This window comes from Paramisgurnus dabryanus, chromosome 20 (genome assembly GCF_030506205.2).
Source record: "Paramisgurnus dabryanus chromosome 20, PD_genome_1.1, whole genome shotgun sequence".
Lineage (NCBI taxonomy): Eukaryota > Metazoa > Chordata > Actinopteri > Cypriniformes > Cobitidae > Paramisgurnus > Paramisgurnus dabryanus.
The window spans coordinates 18,219,407-18,242,893 of NC_133356.1; the positions used below are offsets into that span (position 1 = coordinate 18,219,407).

At 37.8% G+C, this 23,487-nt stretch overlaps 1 protein-coding gene across 2 annotated transcripts; it reads right to left on the reverse strand.

Moving 5' to 3' along the window:
• Positions 1–1,476: 1,476 nt before the first annotated feature.
• pcnx2 (pecanex 2) lies at positions 1,477–23,369 on the reverse strand. Of its 2 annotated transcripts, none has more exons than XM_065296811.1 (34): positions 22,955–23,369; positions 22,361–22,560; positions 22,099–22,213; positions 21,914–21,950; positions 19,740–20,792; positions 18,383–18,524; positions 17,052–17,194; positions 16,873–16,951; positions 16,661–16,796; positions 16,197–16,339; positions 15,969–16,122; positions 15,862–15,894; positions 15,609–15,780; positions 15,417–15,527; positions 15,230–15,321; positions 14,397–14,506; positions 14,110–14,215; positions 13,932–14,024; positions 13,148–13,298; positions 12,439–12,580; positions 10,779–10,956; positions 10,539–10,647; positions 10,262–10,391; positions 9,579–9,637; positions 7,589–7,804; positions 7,254–7,507; positions 6,031–6,264; positions 5,689–5,792; positions 3,558–3,702; positions 3,245–3,475; positions 2,718–2,992; positions 2,481–2,641; positions 1,942–2,366; positions 1,477–1,856 (listed from the first exon to the last, which is right to left on the reverse strand). In XM_065296811.1, exons 1-34 carry the CDS (start codon positions 23,105–23,107, stop codon positions 1,722–1,724), a joined length of 6,021 nt encoding a protein of 2,006 aa, XP_065152883.1. In that variant the 5' UTR covers positions 23,108–23,369; the 3' UTR covers positions 1,477–1,721. The 2 variants fall into 2 exon arrangements, with proteins under 2 accessions (XP_065152883.1, XP_065152882.1); XM_065296810.1 differs by having other exon boundaries at positions 1,477–1,859.
• Between the last annotated feature and the right edge of the window lie 118 nt (positions 23,370–23,487).

Genomic DNA, 23,487 nt, shown 5'->3' on the forward strand with positions numbered 1-23,487 from the left:
GCACATACACACTAAAAGTATATGGCAACCACTGAAATCCGTTTTTGCAGCACTTCTCACGATATAAACAACATTTTCCATTAACTGCTTATGTATTATTGTATACAAATAACATACCTGGATCACAAAACAGCAGCTTTTAAGAAAACAGCTAGGCCACCCTATCCAACACTTTCTGTAGTCAAGTGATCTTGCATTATTTTGCAACAATCTTTATTTTGTAATTTTAGAAAATAATCACCATTGTGATGTGCATGCACTCAAGGTGCACTAGCAAATGTAAATACTCAACCATATAACTTTCTATCACAATATCTTAATGTTTATGTATACAATTATGGAGGACCACAAGAGTCATGCAAAATGTAATAAAGAACTTCAATATTTAATAACTACCTGGACAATAAAAATAGCAATTAATAGATTTGTTTAAAAATTCATTAATTAATCTATAAATAAATAGACAAAGTTACAAAAAAAATCATTATGTAACATTTTATTAGGCAATAAAAAGTGAGATAATAAAATAATGTAGAAATGAAATATTAATCCATTAATAAATAGTTCAAATTAATATAACAATTTACAAAAACAACATAAAACACTCAGTAAGTTCATCATTTTAAATTGCATTTACAAATTCTTAATTAAATAATGGAATTTCAAAATGTATTTCAAAAAGGGATTTAAAAAGAGAATTGAATAACTGGATTTATAAATTGAATTACAAATACAGGTTTAAATTAGGCATTTAAAAGAGCATTTCCGTTTAACATTTTCATTTTCCCGATGGTTCTCCTTATTCTTTTCGCTATTCGATTTGCCTGTCGTTTTAGCCTCTCTATTTAGCTTTTTCGTGACTCTATGGGTCCTTGCAAATGGTCAAATGAGAAATGCAAATTAGCTTTTGCCAGGTGGATGTAACAAGCTCGCTGATTGGCTCTGATTGTACGTCATGTGCAGATTTATAGATCTCGGATTAGGACCCAAAGAATCACGAAAAGCTAAATAGAGAGGCTAAAACGAAAAGCAAATCGAATAGCGAAAAGAAAAAGGAGAACCATCAGGAAAATGAAAACAGAAATGTTAAACAGAAATGCCCTTTTAAATGCCTAATTAAAACCTGTATTTGTAGTTCAATTTATAAATCCAGTTATTTATTTCTCTTTTTAAATCGCTTTTTGAAATACATTTTGAAATTCCATTATTTAATTAAGAATTTGTAAATGCAATTTAAAATGATGAACTTATTGAGTGTTTTATGTTCTTTTTGTAAATTTTTGTATTAATTTGAACTATTAATTAATGGATTAATATTTCATTTCTACATTATTTTTATAATCTCACTTTTTATTGCCTTATAAAATGTTACATAATAATTTTTTTTGTAAATTTGTCTATTTATTTATTTATTTATTTATAGATTAATTAATGAATTTTTTAACAAATCTATTAATTGCTATTTTTATTGTCCAGGTATTTATGAAATATTGAAGTTCTTTATTACATTTTGCATGACTCTTGCGGTCCTCCATATACAATCAGTTTTATCCCTCTTCTTTATTTTTTATCTTTTTTGTCTGGAAGAGCAGTTCCATTCCCTTAAATAGGATACTTACAATTCTACACATGGCAGATGTTTTCATTTACAAAAAGACTGTAATGTACAATACTGTCAGGAGTTTGAACATGCTGGACTGAGGCATTTGGTGATCGTGGTCTCATATGGTTTTCTGCTCCGGTGCCTCGTGGAAGACCGAGACCGAGTCTTCTTGGCTCTTATCGGTGCTGTGGCCCTTTGGCCCTGAGGCTGTGGTTAAGGAGGCGTCTATGCTCTCATAAGCCTCTGATGTCCACTGCTGAAAATAAAGGAATTTTTACCACAATGATAAAATTGTAAACTTTAATGCATATTTTTTTAGCCAAGCAACTGTTTCTTACCTGCGTTGCACGACTAGCCGAGCGACAGGATGGGCCCAGGGCGATGTTGACGGAGCTGGAGGACTGCGTGTCGCTTGTGTTTCCACCCTCGGCTGCAGAGAGGCCCGATATGACCAATCCACTGGAAAAGCTCCTCTTGCCGAAGAGCAAACTCAGGGTGGAGCTGGATGAAGACACTTGGCCGGAGCGATGGTGACCTGCGGCTGAAGCCAAAGGCCCTGTTGTGGAGAGACGAGGCACCTGGGAAAACACGGAGGCGATGGAGGATGTGTTAAAGGACAGCTGGCTGTTAGAGAGACGCTGTGCCAGTCCAGGTCCGCCAGCGCCTGAGCCATGCTGACTGTCTAGGATGGGGCCTGATCGACTTGTAACAGGGGGCCGCTGGCCTTGAGGTTGCACTGAGCGACTGCGATACTCCCGGTGGGCTGAAGGGGAACAGACCGTGAACATACAGTAAATCTGGTACTCTGATGGGTATCACAGTCTTAACTTGTGACTATTAACATAATAAATATTTTCTTTTAAAAATTCAACCTGACCTCCGTGGTGTCTGGAGTGCGAGCTGCGTGGACGGCCGTGATGCATGCTTAAACTCTGGGAGGTGGCAGAGTTATGAGTTTGACTGAAAGATGATCCGGCACAATCCACATCCTCCATGTTCATGCCGCTGTTACAGCTGGTGAGGTTGTCCTTTCTCACCCTGGAGAAAGTGTAGCGTTTTACAGACAATAGAGATGGAGAATAAAGGTCTGGAGCTCATTATGCTTCATACGTACCGAAACCACCTGGAATGGAGCCATGTGCGAATGCCCTCCAAACTGAGAGGGCCGCCCCATATGTTTCTTATCTGCTTATGAGTTCCCATGTAGGAAGTGGTGAGCGGTGACACATACATGGGGTAACCCAGAGGCTGATCGCACGAGGAGTTGATCATGTTTCGCAAAGCCTGCTTTGAGTTCTGGATGCTTCCGCGCTCAGGGTTGCGGTTGCGGAGGAAGACGAGCTCCTGCTGCTGGCCGGCCCACAGCCCTCGCACACACTCTTTATTGATCTGAATGGAAATATACACTATTAATGGTAACCAACATACATCTGTATGATCTAAACATTAAATAGTGAATAAACATGATCCTGTCTGTGAAATTTAAGCTAAAGTTTCAATATTTATTGAATTATGAGCATCAAAGTTTGAATCAATCAATCAATATTAAAGATATTAAGAAAATATTTTAACAAAATGTTTATGTAAATCACAAAAAATGACTTTAGCTGGGTTTTCACATATTTAAGAGACTGTTTTTGCCTTTATAACTTTGAAGCTGAGATGGCGTTTGTACAGCATGATGATCTTGTACTCTTCCTGCACTTCATCCACCATGTGGCGCAGCGTAAGCAGTGTGTCTCGGCTGGACAGTACCGCTCTGCGCCAGGCGGGGTCGCTCTCGTGACAGATCACCAGACTGCTTCTGTAGGTGCTGATTGCTTCGTACAACACGGCAGGCTCTTCCGTCTCCTCCAGGCTTGTGAAGTGGTCCTGTATAATGTCATATAACTGAGAACAGGCTAAATGAACTGTCAATAATGAGGCATGATGTGTTTCACTCCGCTCATCTTACCTGGTGAAGTTTCAGACTCATTCTGACCGCAGGGGCGACCACCGTCTGCAGCAGGTCCATATCAGCAAACACCCATTCATCTTTGGCGGCGATGCGGAAGTCACCTTTGAACAGCGAGTTGAAGCCATACAGGAATGAATCCAAACTGCAGAGAAAAACGCTGTGTGTTAAAATCAAGGGGCAACCTTCTGATCTCTCTGATAAAGCCACACGGAAAAGACTTAAACTGCAATGCATCGACTGGCCGCTACAAGCTGGATCCAAAGGGAGTCAAATCCCCATGCGCGCCAATGCTTTACAGCAGATGTATGTTTACAGCCTGGTACAAAAAGTGATTTTGGTCTACATGGCTAATTTTGCTCTTCATGACAACTGTGAGGGGGTGAATTATTTAACTAATTTATTTAAATTATATTAAAGTTCTGCATAAGGAGGTTTCCCCTTGAGTGATAGGTGGATTCCACCAACCACCAACATTCCACCTATTTGGGAATTTTCGGCACACCTGTCAACACTCACGTTTTTCCCGGATTCTCCCAAATTATCATTCATCGTCACCATCATCCCTTTACACAATATCCCGTATTTCTCCTGTATTTTTAAATCCCACATTGGCGTATTTGATGTTTGCTACATTCACCTCCGGTATAGCAGACGGCAGAACATCTGTAACATATCACTCAAATGACACCCGCCAATGTAACAAGAAAAAAAAGCCATCCAGGGATGGGTGGAGGATGAGAGCCATACAAGCAATGATACAAGGCATACACTGCAAAAAATGACTTTCTTACTTAGTATTTGTGTCTTGTTTTCAGTACAAATATCTAAAAATTCTTAAATCAAGATGCTGTTTCTTAATGAGTAAATTGACCTAAAAAATAAGTGTACTTTTTAGGCAAAAAATATAAAATCTAAGTGAATTTGTGATTAAAACAAATAAAATAGTACGGCAATGGGGTATGAAAACTTTTATTATATTTTTTTTTTGGAATTGAGTGTTTAAAAAAATATATTTTTCATACTGTACCCCATTTTTTTTGCTTGTTTTAAGCACAAATTCACTTAAATGTGATATTTTTGTCTATAAACTACACCTTTTTTCTTAGGTCATTTTGCTCATCCGGAAAATATATCTTGATTTAAGAATTTTTAGATATTTGTACTAACAATACTAAGAAAATTTTTTTTTGCAGTGCACCCATCATGTCCCTTATTTTTAAATCCCAATGTTGACAAATGATTCTCGGTTATCCGGGAGTAACACGGCGTTACACGTTTGCCAAGATGGCGATGACTGGCTCTGAACAAATTTGTCATCAAAAACGTTCTTTAGAAATCTACAGTTGATGTCACGGGCACTATGTCCATGTTTTATACAGTCTATGTGTTAAAATATCATAGATCTTACTCTTATTACTGTTGATTAACTGGCTGCATGATATTGGCACACAAACACTCCTTATTTTTAACCCATGCTGGGACAGAACACACCGATGGGTTAAAAATGACCCAATGCTGGGTTGCTTTAACCCAACTGCTGTGCTATTATAACCCATTGTTGCATAATGACAACCCATAATTGGGTCATTTTTAACCCAGCATTGGGTCCAGCATGTGTTCAATATTTACTCAGCTATTTTAAGAGGGAAGTATTGATATTATTTATTTATTTATTTATTTATTTATTTATTTAAGGATAGCCCCTTGAGATTAACGCCATGTCATTGATGAATTCTTGATTCTTGTATTACCTAGCTGCATTAATGTTATAGGATAATTCCAGTATTAAACACTTTGAGTCTCATTTCTGGTTTGTTTTGGATGAACTACAGTGATGGACACAGAAATTTTGACAATGGGTCGTGTCTCATCAACGAACACCACAAACCAATCGGTGAGTAGCACAGTTTTGAAAATGAACGTTAAGTGTTGTTTTAATGACATGTTTGTGCATGGTCATTGACTTCCATTCTGAAGCAGTCAAGAGACGCTTCTAAATGAGTCAAAAAGTCAAGACACGACCCATTGTCAAAATTTCAGTGTCCATCACTGTAGTTCATCCAAAACAAACCAGAAATGAGACTCAAAGTGTTAAATACCGGAATTATCCTTTAAGTATGCACAATACCTGTTAGATCTGTTGTGTGCTGCTGTGCTGAGTGACCTTCGGCCAAGCACAGATAGAGCGAAACACAGAGTGACCAATGCAGAATCTTCATCGCTGTCTGCTGGCTGGACACAAAAAATAAACACTTTAGATTTAATATTCAAGTTTATCATCATATTTTGCGTAAAAATGCTTTTACAACATGCCAAATGTGCCAGTTTGAAACTTTTAAATCTACATTTAGTCATTTTGAACGCACTTTTATCCAGACGAACTTACAAAAGAGTTACGAGCGATTTATCTAACAAAGCAGATTTTGTTCACTTTAATACTGTTAATGTCATTTGTATGTGATCCCTTCACCTCTTCTAGTTTGTTGGCACAGTACTGAATCCACTCCAGGTAGACATTACAATAGCTGGCTCTCGTGACACCCTGCAGACAATGGACATAGTCTTCATCAATCTTCATGCTGAACACAGCTGGGTCCTTCTCAATGTGATGCCATTTACTGTAGGACACCAGGGCTTCCTGCATGGATTCATCTTTAACCCATATCCGCATCTTTGGGTTGACCACCAGATAGTAGATGATACTCTAAAGATAATAAAGATTGAGAATATAGATCTGATTATTGTTCCTTTTTGTTTGTGACTCTGCCTGTGAAAATATAACCTTGATATCTTTAAAGGGACACTCCAGTTTTTAAAAAAAAAAATATGCTCATTTTCCAACTCCCCTAGAGTTAAACATTTGATTCTTACCGTTTTGGAATCCATTCAGCTGATCTCCGGGTCTGGCGGTACCGCTTGTAGCATAGATTGGCACAATCCATTTAATCTGATTGGACCATTAGCATTGCGGTTAAAAATAACCAAAGAGTAATGATATTATATTTATTATTTAAAACTTGCTCTTCTGTAGTTACATCGTGTACAAAGACATTGTGTTGCGATTTACTAGGCAGATATGACTAGGACTATACTCTCATTCTGGCATAATAATCAAGGACTCTGCCGTAACATGGCTGCAGGAGGCGCAATAATATTACGCAGTGCCCCGAAAATAGTCCCCTGCTATTGAAAGATACTAAGGTGACTATTTTCGGCTGTAACTACAGAAGAGTCAAGTTTTAAATTGGAAAAATATTGAAACTCTTTTGTTATTTTTGAGAGCGATGCTAATGGTCTAATCAGATTCAATGGATTATGCTATGCTATGCTAAAAGTGGTACCGCCAGACCGGAGATCAGCTGAATGGATTCCAAAACAGTAAGAATCAATTGTTTAACTCGAGGGGAGCTGGAAAATGAAAATATTTTTTAAAAAAGTGGAGTGTCCCTTTAGTATTGACCAAGAAAGATCAAGTCAAAGATTGAAATCACTGAGTGAAATTAAACTTTGATGCTAAACAGATTATGAGACTTGGATTTCACAGACAAGGTGTAGACATACTTCTACAATAAGAAAATATAAGGCGGATTACTTACTAATAAATATAAACAACAGAACATTATAACACGTATTTATTGTGCATAATTGGTTTCTCTTATATCTATAAAAGTCAAATAGTGGTATTTCGGCTACCTTAAGGTAATAAGTGATGAGCAGCTTGCGCAAGTCATAAACCTGCAGCATGGTGGCAGCGTTGTTCTCGCTGATGCTGTAGCCCTCCAGCAGGTATTTAGTGGTGGTAACTTCCCAGGCCAGCCAGCGCAGATTGAAAGCAGCATTGCAGGACAGCAGATGAGGTAAATGACCCGCCTCACAGCAGCAACACGAATCATCCTCCTCAACCCCCTCTGTGATCGCCTCCACCTCTCGCTGCTGACAGTACGTGCCTGAGGAAACCAGAAGACATGCAATGGATGTTTAACAGGCTCTAGGATCCCTCTGAAAGTCTGAAATATGAAGCCATTTACCCCTGAACTCCAGGCCTCGCAGCTGGAAGGTTACCAGACCGTTGCCGACCTCAATGAGGTGAACAAGGGCATTAAGGTAGTCGGAAGCCAGGATGAAGCAATCGCCAGCACAGTAGTTTCCCCAGCGGCCCAACATCAGATCTCCACATAAGGAATGCTGCAGGGAACGCGTCAAGTACTCATAGAAGATCGAGTTGAGGTTGTTGTCATCACAGCCTATAAAGACGATTGTGTAAGTATTGTTCTTTATTAAAAAAGTTATGGAGGCTGCGTTATTTTAAAGTCACCATGAAATTTGTTATTCATGCCCCATTATCATAGTTTTTATTAAAAACAGTAACCTCCTCCGCTCCTCCAAAGGTTTTGGCTAGAAGGGATAGAGCAAACACCAAAATCTTGTGAGATATTAGGCTAAGGGTAAGGTTTGGGGGTAGGATTAAAATGAAAACAGCAGTTCTGGCAAAATGGAATCCAGCCTAAATGCTGTAAAATGCTGTGTTAAGGGTTAGGATAAAAACAGCGCTCATCCGGTAAGATTTCACAAGCAGTGGCGGGTCGTGACTGCTCTTCCGAGGGGCGCAAATTCAAATATGTGTTTGGAGTGTCATGTGTGTTGCCTTGTGTTTTCAAAATATGTGTTTGTGTCTGCTGCACACGCGTCAAAACCGTTTAAGATAAAAGAGACGCTCAGGTTAACAAAATACATGCAAGACACTCCCTTAACACTAAACTCTGATTACGCATGAGATTAAATGAGTATCTGGCAAATGCAAGCATCTCTTTTATCATAAACCCTTAAGACGTATCTGGTACTTATTTTTACAAGACACGTGATGCACACAGGATCTCTTGACGCGCAGAACACATATTTTTGAAATGACGAACCACACACATGAATGGCTACATACATGTTGTGAGGAACTTCGCATTGAGCGGCCTTGAAAAAAGAAGTCACAACTGTTTACAAGATTTTGGTGTTTGCTGTATTCCTTTTAGCCACAACCTCCTTGAAAACGACCTCTGTTCACTTCCTGTGATGAGGAATGGCACGAGGGCGGGGCTATTATAGACTTGTTTCTGCTTAGGAAAAGATTAGGAATTACAAATATGCAGTGTTGGGGGTAGCGCATTACAAGTAACGTGCATTATGTAATAATATTACTCTTCTGAAGTAACGAGTACAGTAACAAATAACTTTATAAATGTACACATAAATATTTGAGTTACTTTTTAAAAAAATGAAAAAGCAAGTTACTTTTCAGTTTAATATATTATATAAAAAAATTATGTACTGAATTAAACTATATGTTTTAATGTAGAATTACTTCATTACATTACTACATTAGGCACTATATGCGTGAGCGCCTGAGCGGGAATAGTTTGAGTCAGAAACGGAGATGGCAGGACAGAGCTTGACATTTTTGCAATGGAAATATGCAATTTCTGAATGCAGATATTCTCAGTCATAAAAACACCTGCAAGGTCTGAAAGAGATCAAGCCTCAGCCAAGTAAGAAAAAGCAATGCAATAGTAATGCAAGCATGACTTTCCATGAAAAGTAACTAATGCAATTAGTTACTTTTTTGGGGTAGTAACTTAATATTGGTATGCATTACTTTTAAAAGTAACTTTCCCCAACACTGCAAATATGACCCAGCTTCCAATGATCCAATCACTTCTAGATGGACAAACTCAAGTCCCGCCCTAATTTGTTTTCTAATTTCAGAAGCTATTTTACTGGGATATACGTCACAATATGGAAAAGAAGATCATCGCTACTTTCGTTTCATGGTGACTTTAACAAAGCAAGACAGATAAACTATAATAATACATATTTATATTCCACAGGAGAAAAAATCATATTGATTTACAATGACGTGGCTGAGTAAAAGCATTAAAAATAATGTTATTTCTTTAACAAAAGTGAAAAATCTTTATTTCTGTTTTTTGAATGTGTGTTCAAACATGAATAGATAAAGACAGCATTTACCAGTCTCTTTGTCAACCTGGGACACCAGACGACTGTTTGAATTGTCGATTCGTTTGGTGCTGAAAATGTCAAATCAAAGGAAATGTTTGTGAGGTGACACATTCATAGTCATTGACTACACCTCACCCAATCTGATGTTTCTGCCAATCACCCTTCAAGTTTTATATAAACAACAGAAACATTCAGTGTCATCACATCTGTGGTTGGAAACTACATCAATAATTCAAGATTGTGTGGATTTCTCTATGCTGATACAGGCTGTAGGATTTGCCATGAATGAGACTTTGTCCAGGAGGAAACAAGTAAATCACGTCTAAGCAAATCCAGAATCAATGAGTGTTTTCAAAACAAGGAAATATGCATATGAAGAGCTCAGATGCAAAACCCTCTAAGTGCATTTTCTTTATCAGACTCCTAATGGATTCTACCAACAATGCGGTATTTTCTTGAGTAAAGCGAATTTTAACGAAAGTATTTGATGAGCGTATAATTCATTCTGAGAGCGTTTGGTTAATATCATTATCTAATTTTTGATGAAGGTGGCGTTTAGCGGCTTTTGCGTCTGAGCTCCTCGTATGTTATTTCCAGTGCCCTTGCAAGTACTGTATGCTGAAGGCTGGAAAAGCATTACATCATGTCTGAATTCATATTTTATGTGTATGTGGAAACCGCAGTCATCTTACTTGTAGTTTCTCTCCCAATACTTTACAGGCCGTGGATAAGATGTGATAAATATGGCACTCCCGAGAAATGGGCTGAGGGGTGTGTAGAAGATTGTAGTAATGAAGGTCTGAAGCAGGAGCATGGCAGAGTCTGAACACGTCAGTCAAGATACACAACACTGTCTATCATCATTTTATGTAATGATTACGTAATGTAACTGGATATAAATTACTTGGGAACATAGGACTGTACTGTGACACTGCACTTACAATACAAGCACACAGATTGGAAGGATACGAGGTACAGCGAAGGGTTGTGCAAATGCATGAAATGCACTACCCCAAGCTATTTGCCATGGGGCGATATAAACCAAAACGAAGTGCAGCTTGTGGAGAAGATCCCAAAGCTGTAGACAAAACAAAGAGTTGTGAGTCTCTGGAAGACAATAAAGGAGGTTATTTTAGGATCAGCTAACAAGTAGTAGGTTTTGTCCTTGGTAATATGGTGCATGAGACTTGTTCCACTCTTAAAACAGACCTTGCTGAAGATGATGGACATAATGAAGAAGTTGAGCAGGAAGGTCTCAGAGGCACTGCTGCAGTCAAACTCAAAGAAGACGATGGTGAAGATGAGCGTGAGGAACTGGTAACTGGGATTGCAGAAGGAGGCACGAAGGAGCTTCATCCCAGCAACTGTCATCAACAAGACATCACAGCTGGAGCGAGACACAAACGCCTGAGACACTCAGATGCAGAGGCAGGATACAGCCAATTACAGCACAGATAAATCAGAGTAGTTCAGGAGACAGCCAATCAGAGCACAGAGGAATAAGACTTTTTATTAAACCACTACAATATGTATTGGGATGTTTCATTTACTTTATGGACAAAACTGTGAGAACTGAACCTGAAAATGTGGTGACATTTACAGAGTTTGGAAATATTCTGTATAACTTAATAATGTCAATAGTCACTGAATCACAGTGATTAAAGTCATTTTATTAACTTTGTGAATTAAAGATTATTGCGTTCTTGTGAGATGTCTCTCACTAATTGTCTTCTTATGACCTTCTCGAAAATTGCTTAACTAAATGTGATGTAAGTCAAAGCGCATAGAAAGGTTATCTTTTGTTTGGTGTATGAATACAGTATGTGAATGCTCGTGTGTACACTGACTGACTTTAAAGGTCACCTAATATAAGAAATTTACTTTGATAATGTTGTTTGAATGCTAAAAATCTGCCCACTCCTTTAAGTCCCAGTAAAACCTTAAAGGAATAGTATGTAAGAAATGTATATCAATTCATCATAAAATGGCCCTGATATGTCACTAGACATTAAGAAATCATTTTCATTTCAAATACTTATGTCACTGACAACAGTGGTCTGGCCAGGATATTGCCATTTAAAAAGTGGAGTTGCAGCCCTCAACTGATGTTTATATTGTCATGATGTGTATTGGCCACCAGTTTTGTGAATGTAGTACCAGTTTTAGCCACAAGTTTTGTGATTGCAGTACCAGTTTTGGCCACAATCCTACATACTGTTCCTTTAACTCATGGGTTGGCATGAGCCTCATGGGGCAAGCTGTTGGCATGAGCAAACTGACATTGTTTTGTGCAGGCCCCGCCCACAACCGTCCAAAGACCACATTTAGGTCTATTTCTATTTTAAATCTTCATTACCGCACGTTCATTTAAAGCAACACTATGTAGTTTCCATGTAAAAATGACTTACAGCTCCCCCATGTGGTTGAAAAGCGCAACAGTGCCTGGTATCAGACACTCTTCTGCAGGCAGGGGGAGGGACGGGGCTGTGTGCTCTACCCTCCACCGCCACTTTCAGAGTGTGCTTGTAGCAGCTAGGAGGCTGCTCAGGTTGCAGCAACAGTACAATTTGTCCAGTTAAAAGTTGTTCTATCACTGAAATAATTTAAGAGACATTATTTAAAGGTAAAAAACTACATAGTGTTGCTTTAAAGAGACACACACAAAAACAGAACTTTTTTATGCACACCCAAAAATGGGCCTTTTCAACATAGTACCATTTAAAAATAATCCTTACTTAAACTAAAAAAAAAAAAAACGCATGAAAGCAAAAGTATTTTAAGAAAAACACAAGTTTAGGGTAAATTTAAAATATATTAACAACACACAATCTGTATAGAATGTGGTATGAATAAAGGTAAAGATACTTACTGTATTCCTAGTTTCTTCCGATGGCTGAGGGTGAAGCCATCATTGGTAAGGGCACTAAGGATAATGGCAGGGTAGATAACATACTTCTCAAAAGTCAACAGCCCAACATAGAGTCGCTCAAACCACATCAGATGAGCATCCTCTGTAAAGCACAAATAAGGGACTATTCTGTATTAGGATCATTTACAACATTTTCTTCATTAAATAACAAAGAATTTACATCACTAGTGTACTGCATACAACATCGTCTTTAAGGTCACTTAATCATTTTTCCCCAATAACAGTAAACTCATCAAATCTATGGAATAACACAAATGTAACTAAATGAAATTAAGTTGTGACTTGAAAAGCATTTTACAAATTCTAGAGAATTCTACAGAAAAATTCTTTACAACCTATTTTCATTTAGTTACATTTGTGTTATTCCATAGATTTGATGAGTTTACTGTTATTCTAAAATTGGGGGAAAATTTGCTTTGTAATTAAAAAAATATATTGTGTAAAGCACAATTATATTTTTCTCCATATAACTAATGTCAAGCAATCATATGCTTTCAGATCAAATGGTTTTTAAGATACATAAATACACTAACAGAAGTTTAGTCTACCATGCAAAGTGTACAGTTTGGTACCATTTCACTCAGTAAGACAATCTTTAATATTTAAATAAATCTAAATCTACCAATGCAGACATGAATAGAAAACTGACCTCTAGGTTCAAACTGTGAGTACTCTTTACTCTTCAGCACAGGGTGAGAGATCCACAGCCATGGATGGTGCTTTCGTAACTGAGGGATGACATAGTGGGTGACAAAGCCCACGGTGGCCGCTAAAGCGTACAGCACTATGGACACAAATGGCTGTAAATGAAAAAGTTAGTTTGGCTGTATACTGAATTTGCCTGTAAACTGAACATTCAGTTCCTGATTCTTAGCTCAGGAAACCTTTGCAGGTGTTTGGCTGATTGGGATGTCACCATGTTCTAATTTGTTGAGATAATAAATTGGTGGGTTTTTGTTAAATGTGAGCCAAAATCATTACAATTATAAGGAAAAAAGACTAAAAATACCTAAGTTATTCTGTATGCATTGAGTCTATTTAATAGACAAGTTCCACAATTTGAGTTGAATTACTGAAATAAATGAACTTCTAATATATTGAGATTCAAATCCTAACTTAATTGCCAATTTATTTGTGACCCTCTCTGTAAAATCCAGGCAAATCATTGTCTAATTATGAGATTAGTAGCATCAAAGTTTGATTTCACATTGATTTTAATATTTGACATGAACTTCAGTCAATATAAAGGATATCAAAGTTATATTTTCACAGAATGATTTATATATTATGTAGGATGATTATATAATTTAAAAAAATTATTTAGTGGGATTTCACAAGCAGGGTTACATTTTGCATATGAAGTTACGCAGACGTGTTCAGAGACAGATGTATAACAAATAATAAAAGAAACATTTTAAGTAATGAAAACTCACCCTTAGAGACAGGAAAACGGTGCTGGCAGTAACTGCAAAGGTCAAAACTGAGGCAAGAATACAGACGACAAGGTCTGACAGCAAAATCTCCTTCTGCAAAAATATAAATCTTTGAGTAATCCTTAAAAACAAACACCAAACTAATAAAAACTAAACTGTTGAAAAATGTTTAAGCTACCACAGAGTTTTTGAGTTTCTCTGGAAGAGGGTCTGAGTTCTCCATCTCATCTTCCTCCTCCTCATCATTTACAAGAGTTGGCATCAGCTTGGACTTAATCAATGAGCTGAGATCAAACATACATATACATTTGCTTCCAACAATGCTTGATTTTAGTGTAAAGTAAACTAATGTAAAAAATTGACTACGAATGCATTTAATAAAATAAAAATGTAAATAAAGTATTTATGAGAATTATGGTATAAAATTAACAAAAAAATCTGTGGAAAATGCATAAGCGGTCTTACAATAACACTGATGGATCGCTGCTTTGTCGACTGAGATGATAGGACAGGACCACCAGCAGAGCACAGAAACCAGAGAAAAGTGCTGGAATATGCTGCTCGTTCCAAGGCTCCTTCAGAGAAACATTAGAGATCAATAAAACTGATATTAACTCTTTCCCCACCAGGAGTTGCCAGTGCCAGCATTTTTTATGATTTTTACAAGTTAAATGCCTTCCAGAAATTGTGCTTCTATAAATATAAAAACATACAATATATCAAATAAAAAACAGAACCTCTGCTTTAAAAAAACACGAAAAAAACGTTTCATCCTATATCTTCATCCCTTCATGTATAATCTCTCAAATATGGGTAGGTTTCTTAAAAAATACCAAATTATGAGCAAAAAGCTGAGATAATTGCAATTTTAAAGGACATTTGTTAGTAGATTCAGAACAATGATCAAAACATACACAGAGTTTTAACTGTTTTTGAATCAATGGATGCTTAAGTGTTTTATAAGTGAGGTAAGAGCACAACTAGTGGATAATAGCGGAAATATAGATACATTTATCATGGAAATGTCATTGGCAGGGAAGCGTTTTCTCTTAATTGACGAGATAAAACTAAATCTAATAGAGATTGAGTTTCACATTCAGTTACACAAAACTGATCCTAAAAAGGGATATCCTGTGATTTATGATGATGGACATGACCAAAGTACCAAGAAACCAATAGTGAAAAGAAATAAAGTTGTCTACTTCATTTAAAGACAAGTCAAAAGCTCCTTGCTACTTTAGAACCATAATAGGTTAGAAAAGTACCATATGTAAACCAGATTTTACAATCAATCTTACCTTTAAAGCACCAAGACAGAATCCATAGAGTAAAGATAACGCTATAACACTCCGTATGATGCAGTAAACTGCTGATGGGAGTCCAGTGGCAGCTGAGCAGAAAAGTGGAGCAAGATAAATGTAAATTTCATTTTTAACTTTGATAGTAAAAATGGTTAAACAAAAATTATTAGCCATAGATACAGACCTGTGCCTCCAAAAAAGTGCATGTCAATTTGTTCGAAAAAGTATATAACAAAAGTGTTGATTTGGGGAAGGAGACCAAGAAGAAACACTACAGGAAAGCAGTATGTGAACCCTGAAAAAATCAAATCAAAGCACCATTTTATTCTTTAATTATTATTTAAAAAAATATTTTTTTACTTACAAAAACACTTACCGACTAAAATATCTTGCAAATATTGGAGGAAATCTGATGTTACTATAGTGATGCCATAGATAGTGGAAACAGGGAGGTCTGGCGTTCTCAACACTATCTCCAAAGTCCAAATAAGGCCGCAGAACATACAGAAATATGCAGCACGACTGTACACGACAATTTGATTATGCCCCTGTAAACATAAAGGAGCAAAGGACATTTCCATCACCTTATCCTGTGAATTACATTTAATTTTCTTTCCTACTAAACTCACATGGGTAGGTGATGCTGCATCCGGCTGAACGCTCTGTAAAACATAAGAGGTTTTAGCAGCAAAGCAGTAGGTTCATTTTCAGCAAAAACAAATGAGCAAAGCAATACCTTCAGCAAGGAATACTGACAGCTAGCAATAACCAGACAGAACTGAAAGACCCAGATGTCTTTAAAGCAGCCCTCATTCAGAAGCACAAACCCCAGAAAAGCCACCAGGAATGCTAAGAATACAGCCACCATGTTCTCAGTCATATTCTTGTTCCTGCAAAAATAAAACCATCTTTCAGTTATTGTGGAAAACAATGTCTATTCTAATATGTTCACTGTCACGCTCACCTGTCTAACAATGCCAACAAGGTTAAACGATCGTACAATATGTTCACCCATTTCCCAGGAAAAACCTTTAGCTTGTAGTAGAGCTTTCTCGAGGGTTTCTCCTGGGTTGAAGTCTCCGAAGAGTCATCCAAAGAATCCTCCTCCTGTGCATGAGAAATACTTCAGCCCTCAAAAACTACTGTGCAAATTGTATAATACTATTGACTGAGCATAAGTGTGTGTATGTAATGACATCAATTTTATATTTCTTTAAGAAAATGGTCTTCAACCAAAACAGCCAACTAGCTCTAAACTGTGTTTTACATGTGTTGCATGTACTGTACTGTCAGAAATACATGCTAACAAACTATCCTAATAAACAATAAACTGATAAAGACTTTTATAGTGTGAAATGAGAAATAATATAATGAGCAAATATACTGTAAGTGTGGTAAGCTGAGTGTGTGGTAACAGGGATTCTACACCTGGAAGATTTCCGGATGAGTTCTCCTAGGGCGGAGACGGCGGGTTGGAAGGATACGCCGTTGGAATGGGCAGTCGGCGGGGCCTCCCACTACCCCATCCTGGCACTCAGAATTAGAGGATGTAGAAAGGAGATCACTAATAAAAAAAAGAATATAATATCACATCACTTGCACATCCTTAAAGCACTTATCATATAAAAACTGTATTGTACCATATGTTGCCGGTGATGAGCTCGGCACCAAGCGGTAAGTTGAGAGCGCGTTCATTGTACAGTTTCCGGGGTCTCTCTCCTGTTAATATTTAACATGTTAGCATTACAAGTGCTCATCTACCAGCTCAGCTCTACAGGTACAAACATCAGATATATATAAAATACAGAATTTGACCTACTGTGAACAGTGTGGAATGTGTATGCTTCCTCTTTGGATGTAGCCTCCGGTCTACAGATGACCTGTAGCATTGAACTCTCTGACTGAGATGTTTGTGAAGGCAGAGAATCATAGTCTGGGTCCCTCTCCTTATCTGTCTGTGGACTGTGAGAGCATGGAAAAAACACAAATGTGCTATATTTTTCAATTCAAATGTTCTTGCCATCAAACATTCTCAATTCATTTACTAATATGTCCAGTCTTTACTGTCACGTTGCCTGTGAAAACCCAGCTAAAGTCTACGTAACTCGTAAGTCCTACATAAGGTAAAGAACATTCTGTGATATAACCTTCATATCTTATATTAACTGAGTAAGACCAGGTCAAAAATTGAAATTAAAGTTAAAAAATGACTGAAGTTTGATGCTCATAATCTCATAATTCATCTCATAATAAAAACATGTAATCAGAGATGATATTAAACATGTGACACTGGCCCACAAAACCAGTCATAAACTGCACAATTTGAAGCAATATCCACTGTATATATTTTATACATTTCCTACTGTAAAATATCAAAAACTTATTTATCATTAGTAATATGTGTTGCTAATGATTTCATTTGGACAACTTTTCCCAGTATTTAGATTTTTATGCACCTTTAGATTCCAGATTTTCGAAAAAGTTGTATCTCTGCCAAATATTGTCCTATTCTAACAAACCATACATTAACAAAACGCTTGACTGGTTTTGTGGTCCAGGGTCACAAATTTGGTGTGCTGTCTGTGGGGATGCCTGCAAACTCTGAATTTTAGCCCAAAACCCAGAGTACCTCATCCCTTATCAGATAGATCAGCCGGAAACCAGAGTGAGAAGATGGGGGAAGATGCTTCATAACAGTCAAAGTTCAGAGGTGTGAGACCGCTCTATATTCAGAACTCTTCGTGCTGATTGGATGGATTACATGACACCTGAACTAAGTTAAAAAAAAGTATGTAGTACTTTTGTATGTAGTATGTGGGTGGGACTAGACCACAAGGACACATTTTTAGACTAATGATATTAGACCCATTCCCTTTTACCATCTTCTTTTCAGTACCTGTTCACTTTTCAGACCCCCGTCAGTCAAATGCACTTAATAAATTAACCTCCATTTTGTGTTTTCACTACTCATGCCCTTTGCACTCCCTGACACAGCAAGGTAAACAAAGCATTGTATATATTACTAAAATTTATACAAAATACAAAGTAACAATTTTTGGGGGGAGGTCCCACCCCACCCACATTTCTTTTGCTCCAATGCCCATGATCTCAACTGTCATTCTCTATGATAACCAAAGAATCCAATAATACCTTTCTGGTGAGACGATGGGAATGCGAGTTTCTGGGATGATTTTCACTGTATCTGTAGCCAGACTGTTAGGGGGATTTGGGGGTTCTGGTTGTCTTGTGGACTCTGAGATCTCTGAGGTCTTCTCTGTCACCTTGCTTTGCTCTGAAACATGTTTTAAAGGAAAACACAACAGTTTTTTATATTTTACTATGTTCTTCCTTCAACTTAGACAAATTAATACATACCTATCTTTTTTCAATGCATGCACTTCATCTTCTCACAGTGCGTTGTGAATGTGTTAGCATTTAGCCTAGTCCAATTCTAGTCCTAGTCCAATCCTTAGGATCCAAACAGGGATGAATTTAGAAGCCACCAAACACTTCCATGATTTTCCTATTTAAAGACTTTTATATGAGTAGTTACAAGAGTAAGTATGGTGGCACAAAATAAAAAATGCCAATTTTTAAGCGGATAAAACATGAGAACTATATTGTATGGAGGAAGAGCACTTAGTTTGCAGCACTTTGACCTCTGGCGCAGTAACATCATCACTCCTGACTTCGAAAGTTTGAGCAAGAGGGGGGAGTTCACAGGAGTGAAGATGTTACTGCGCAAGAGGTCGAAGTGCTGCAAACTGAGTGCTTTTCCGCCATACAATATAGGTCCTATTTATTATCCGCTTAAAAATAGCCACGTTTTACTTTGTGCCACCATACTTACTTGTGTAACTTCTCATGTAATAGTCTTTAAATAGGGAAAACATGGAAGTGTTTGGTGGCTTCTAAATTCATCCCTGTTTGGATCCGAAGGAATGAATGGGGCTAGGCTAAAAGCTAACACATTTAGAGCGTGCTGTGCAAAGATGAAGTGCACGCATTGAAAAAAGATAAGTATGTATTAATTCGTCAAAGCTGAGGTAACAACATAGTAAAATATTGAAAAACTGTGGTGTTTTCCTGTAACATTACACAATTTTCAATCCAGCATTGGGCCAAAAAGGGCCGGTAGGTTAAATTAACCCAGAAAATGTTTATATTTGACCCAAAATGGGTTAAACACCCCATAATAGGTTAAATTACAACACATCGGGCAGGATTTGTCCCTTTTTGAACACACACTGAGTTGGAAATGGGTGTGAAGATTAACATCACCCAACAAAGGCGCTGTTCACACGCTTCATAAAAAACAAACTGTGCAATGTTTACATTACATTTACATTTACACTTATTCATTTGGAAGATAATTTATCCAAAGCAACTTGCAAATGAGAAACCGTTTAACAAAAAAAGTTTACTTATAGTACTTAAAATCTTTCAACATCATAAAAATGACACATACTACCTTTAAAAACATAATTTGAGAAATGAACCCACTCACCATTTTTCTCTTCCTTCTCCTCCTCAACCTGATTTCCTCCTGCAAATCTGGTGCTGCTGATAGATTCCAGCAAAGAAACAAACTCAATGAAGTTAGACTCATTGGGTATCTGGCCCTCCTTGGCTTCAAGGTCTGATTTGGAGGAGGTCATCGTGCAGGGCTTGTCTTTGGATTTGTGGCTAATGAGAACCGCATCTCGTCCACTGTCAATGCTGAGTCCCCTACCATGTGTTCTTCCATTCTGTGTACACCTCATATACGCTGATGGGATTTGCAGGAACCCATCAGCATCGAGCCTGAGCTCAAGAGGATCGTTTTCATCAGGGTGAGAGTTCACATCAATGCCTGAGGAGCTGTTGTTTGTCAGCAGAGGGCTCAGATTGGGCACCTCATTGCCATTGCTTTCTATTTCTTTGCACTCCTGGGCCGAATCAAAACTTGTTGACTCTTTGGCGAGGAGGCTGTCTTGACGTTCTGACTGCTCCTGAACGGATTTGTCTCCTGCAACTGCTACCTCTTCTTTCTCATCTTCAGCAGAGGCTTCCTCTGTTTCGTGAGGTGAATCAAATGTAACAACAGGAACTTTGATGGGACAGTCCGACTCTCCCTGGTGGGACTGAGCCGACTCTAGGATGCTGAGTTTGACTGACTCCTCCAGCTCTGCTGCCGTCTGCGGGTCACAGCTCATCGTGATGACGATTTTCACCGTATCGCTTTCATCCAGGTGGGCAGAAGGACTTGAGTTGTCAACCAGCACCACAGCAATTTCATCTGAGCAATAATTCTCCTCTGACTTTTCTCTATCATCAGATTCTGGTTTGATTTGAAGAGAGGTATTATTGTTGTTGGGGTCAGTAAGGGGTTTCTCTTTCTCCTCTATATTGTCTTCCTCATTAACTGTGGGGTTTTGATTATCATCAGCTTTGTCTTTGTTTGCTGTTGGAATCTGCTCTCCTTGCAGAAGTGGGGCTGACTGGTCAGTGCTGGGACTGAATACATCCTCAGGACTAAGTCTCTCCTCAGCCCCTGTTTTAGATCTTTCATCACTCTGGCCTGCAAAAGCCACACAGCAGACAAACAGCATTTATGTCACAAATATCACAAATATTAAATGGACATATTTTATGAAATATTTAACTCCAGCTTCCAGTAGCTTGATAAAATGCCTTGAATGCACAGTAAGTCACTTTGGATAAAAAGATGTAAAAGCACCAACTGTTGATTGTTGTAGTAACAAAGAACGTACCCTGAACTATTTCAGCCAAATTAAATTAAACTAAAATCATTGTAACTGGAAAATAATTGTTAGTCCTGTTCACATAGAATCGGTTCTTGCATTCAAAGGTTAGGTTGCATGGTAGGTGGAATATAAATAAAACAGAGCTCAGAGGTTTTAAGGTGCATGAAAAGTTTGTGCGAAAAAATATACATTTTACAAAGCAATTTAAGAAACACAGTCTGAGTTACATTAAATAATACCATGCCACTTTATAATGGAATTGTGGATAGTGCCCATCGCTTCACCTCAGAAGACACTTAATAACTGTATGGATTCGTTTTTGATAGATGGATGGATGCACTTTTTGGAGCTATAAAATGGGGCACTATCCAATGTCATTATAAAATTGAAAAGAGCCTGAATATTATTTAATATAACTCTGACTGTGTTTGGCTGAAATAAGCAAATTCATATACACCTAGGATTGCTTAAGGGTAGGCAAAATATGAGCTTATTTTTTAATTTGGGCTAATATTCCATTAATGATTTCCTCACCCTTCATTTTAGAGCTTCTGTAAACAAATGTATTTTTTTCATTAATCAGCATATCATGCAACTAATTAAATAATGTTTAATCAAATGATCACCATACAGTCAACCAAATATTCTGGATAATCTATGTATCTTAGGAGCACAAGCAGATGTTTTCACATTGTAGGAGCTTTGTGGCAAAGCTGTCAAGACTCTTTCTCAGAGGTCTGGCAGGATGTCACACTTTTATCCTACACACTCACATCAGTGTGTCATGCAACTGAAAGACAGTTATTCTTCAGTCCATATGCCAGGCTTCATGACACAACCTTACAGTGATATATCTGTACTGTCTGTTCCCAGATTTGGGAAGATTGCACTGCAGTAAAACCAGGTCAGTTCTATAATTAAAGTTGTTACATACCATCTGCGCTCTTCAATTCCTCAGATTTTGGACACTCCTTCAGTTTTGGAAAGCATGGTTACAGAACAGGATATTAGGATTTAACACAGACACAGAAACATTGTATATACAGTATATGAATATATTTTTACTTTTAAATAGTAAAAATAATTCAATCGTATTGTATTTGCAAAATTATTACTTACTCCTATCAGTCCAGGGTCTGTTTCAGTCTGTTTTACTGTGACCTGTATTATTGGGCTTGGTCTGGTTTTGGTCATTACTGATGTGGCAATACTATCAGGAACTGTGCTGCTCTTCCTGCAGATTAAAAAATTATATTGATATATTTAAATAAAAAAACTTGATTTAGGTACTTTGAGTACAAGCGGTGCATGTTCTTTTTAGTTAGTGATTTGACAAAATGATATTGAGAGTATAAATGAAGCAAATATGTTTTTGTGTTACCTCAAAGATGGAAGACAGGAATCAGATGCGTTGCTTTTTTTGTCTACAGCTTTGCTGATGTCAGGCACACTGTTTTGGGCAACAAAGTCACCGTGATCGAACATCTGATGAAGGCGATAATTCACCATCTTAATGACGATGAAGAAACATGTGACTGAGGTGCAGTAGATACTGAGGGTAGCAGTAGTGGGTGGAAGAGCCTGGGGAAGGAAAAGAGGCAAACACAGCTGTGACATCTTTGAGGACAGACAGACAGACAATACTGCTTATAATAAACATTTGTTTAATTTATTTTCTCATTTCTTAATGCACTACAATCATCCACACTTTGCTTTATGCACGACCATGCTTTAATACTGGCTGTCATGCGCTCCATCAAGTGCACTATGGGCTATGCAGGAGAACATTGCGACAGTACCAGCTCGGAACGAGAGAAATAAGCACTAAAATTGACCCATCAGTAAATACCATTTCGTAAATTTAATTTCATATGAGAAATATTTTCGTGGAAGGTTTCTGATATTTAATGCTTCATTTTATTCACACCACAATATCATCATCATCATCGCTGGCCTGCGACATTGAACCACTCACCAAATGAAGAGATAATGGAAGCATGAGCAAAAACATCCATAAATAGAGGTGACATGAATTATTGAATTTATTCTGCTCTGGATCATGATACCATCCGCCGGTCAGTGAAGCCCAGATCCCTTGGCGTAACGTTTGCACAACCTGAGAGCCCATGTTTGCTACAAATATGTCATGCTGCAACGCAAGCTACGAATCCACATCACTGCCGTCCTCCATTCGCTTCCTCTACGCCCAATTACATATTCACAGATGCGGGGTCTACATCCTTCCTCGAAGTCGTTTACTTTTCTTTTTCATCATCGTCCACTTCTTAGCTCCCTATTTGCTAACATAAGATAAGCGGATTTCTTCGGTGAAAGGTGCACAGCAGCATGCTTCACATTGAACGGAGAAGAGGATGGACTGATTCATGATGATGCACGCTACTCACTGAGTCACGCGCCCCCACCCTATGCTATTTGTCAAAACACAAGAATATAAACCATTGAAAAGCAATGGAATTCTAATATTTATCGGATTCGGTATGACATATA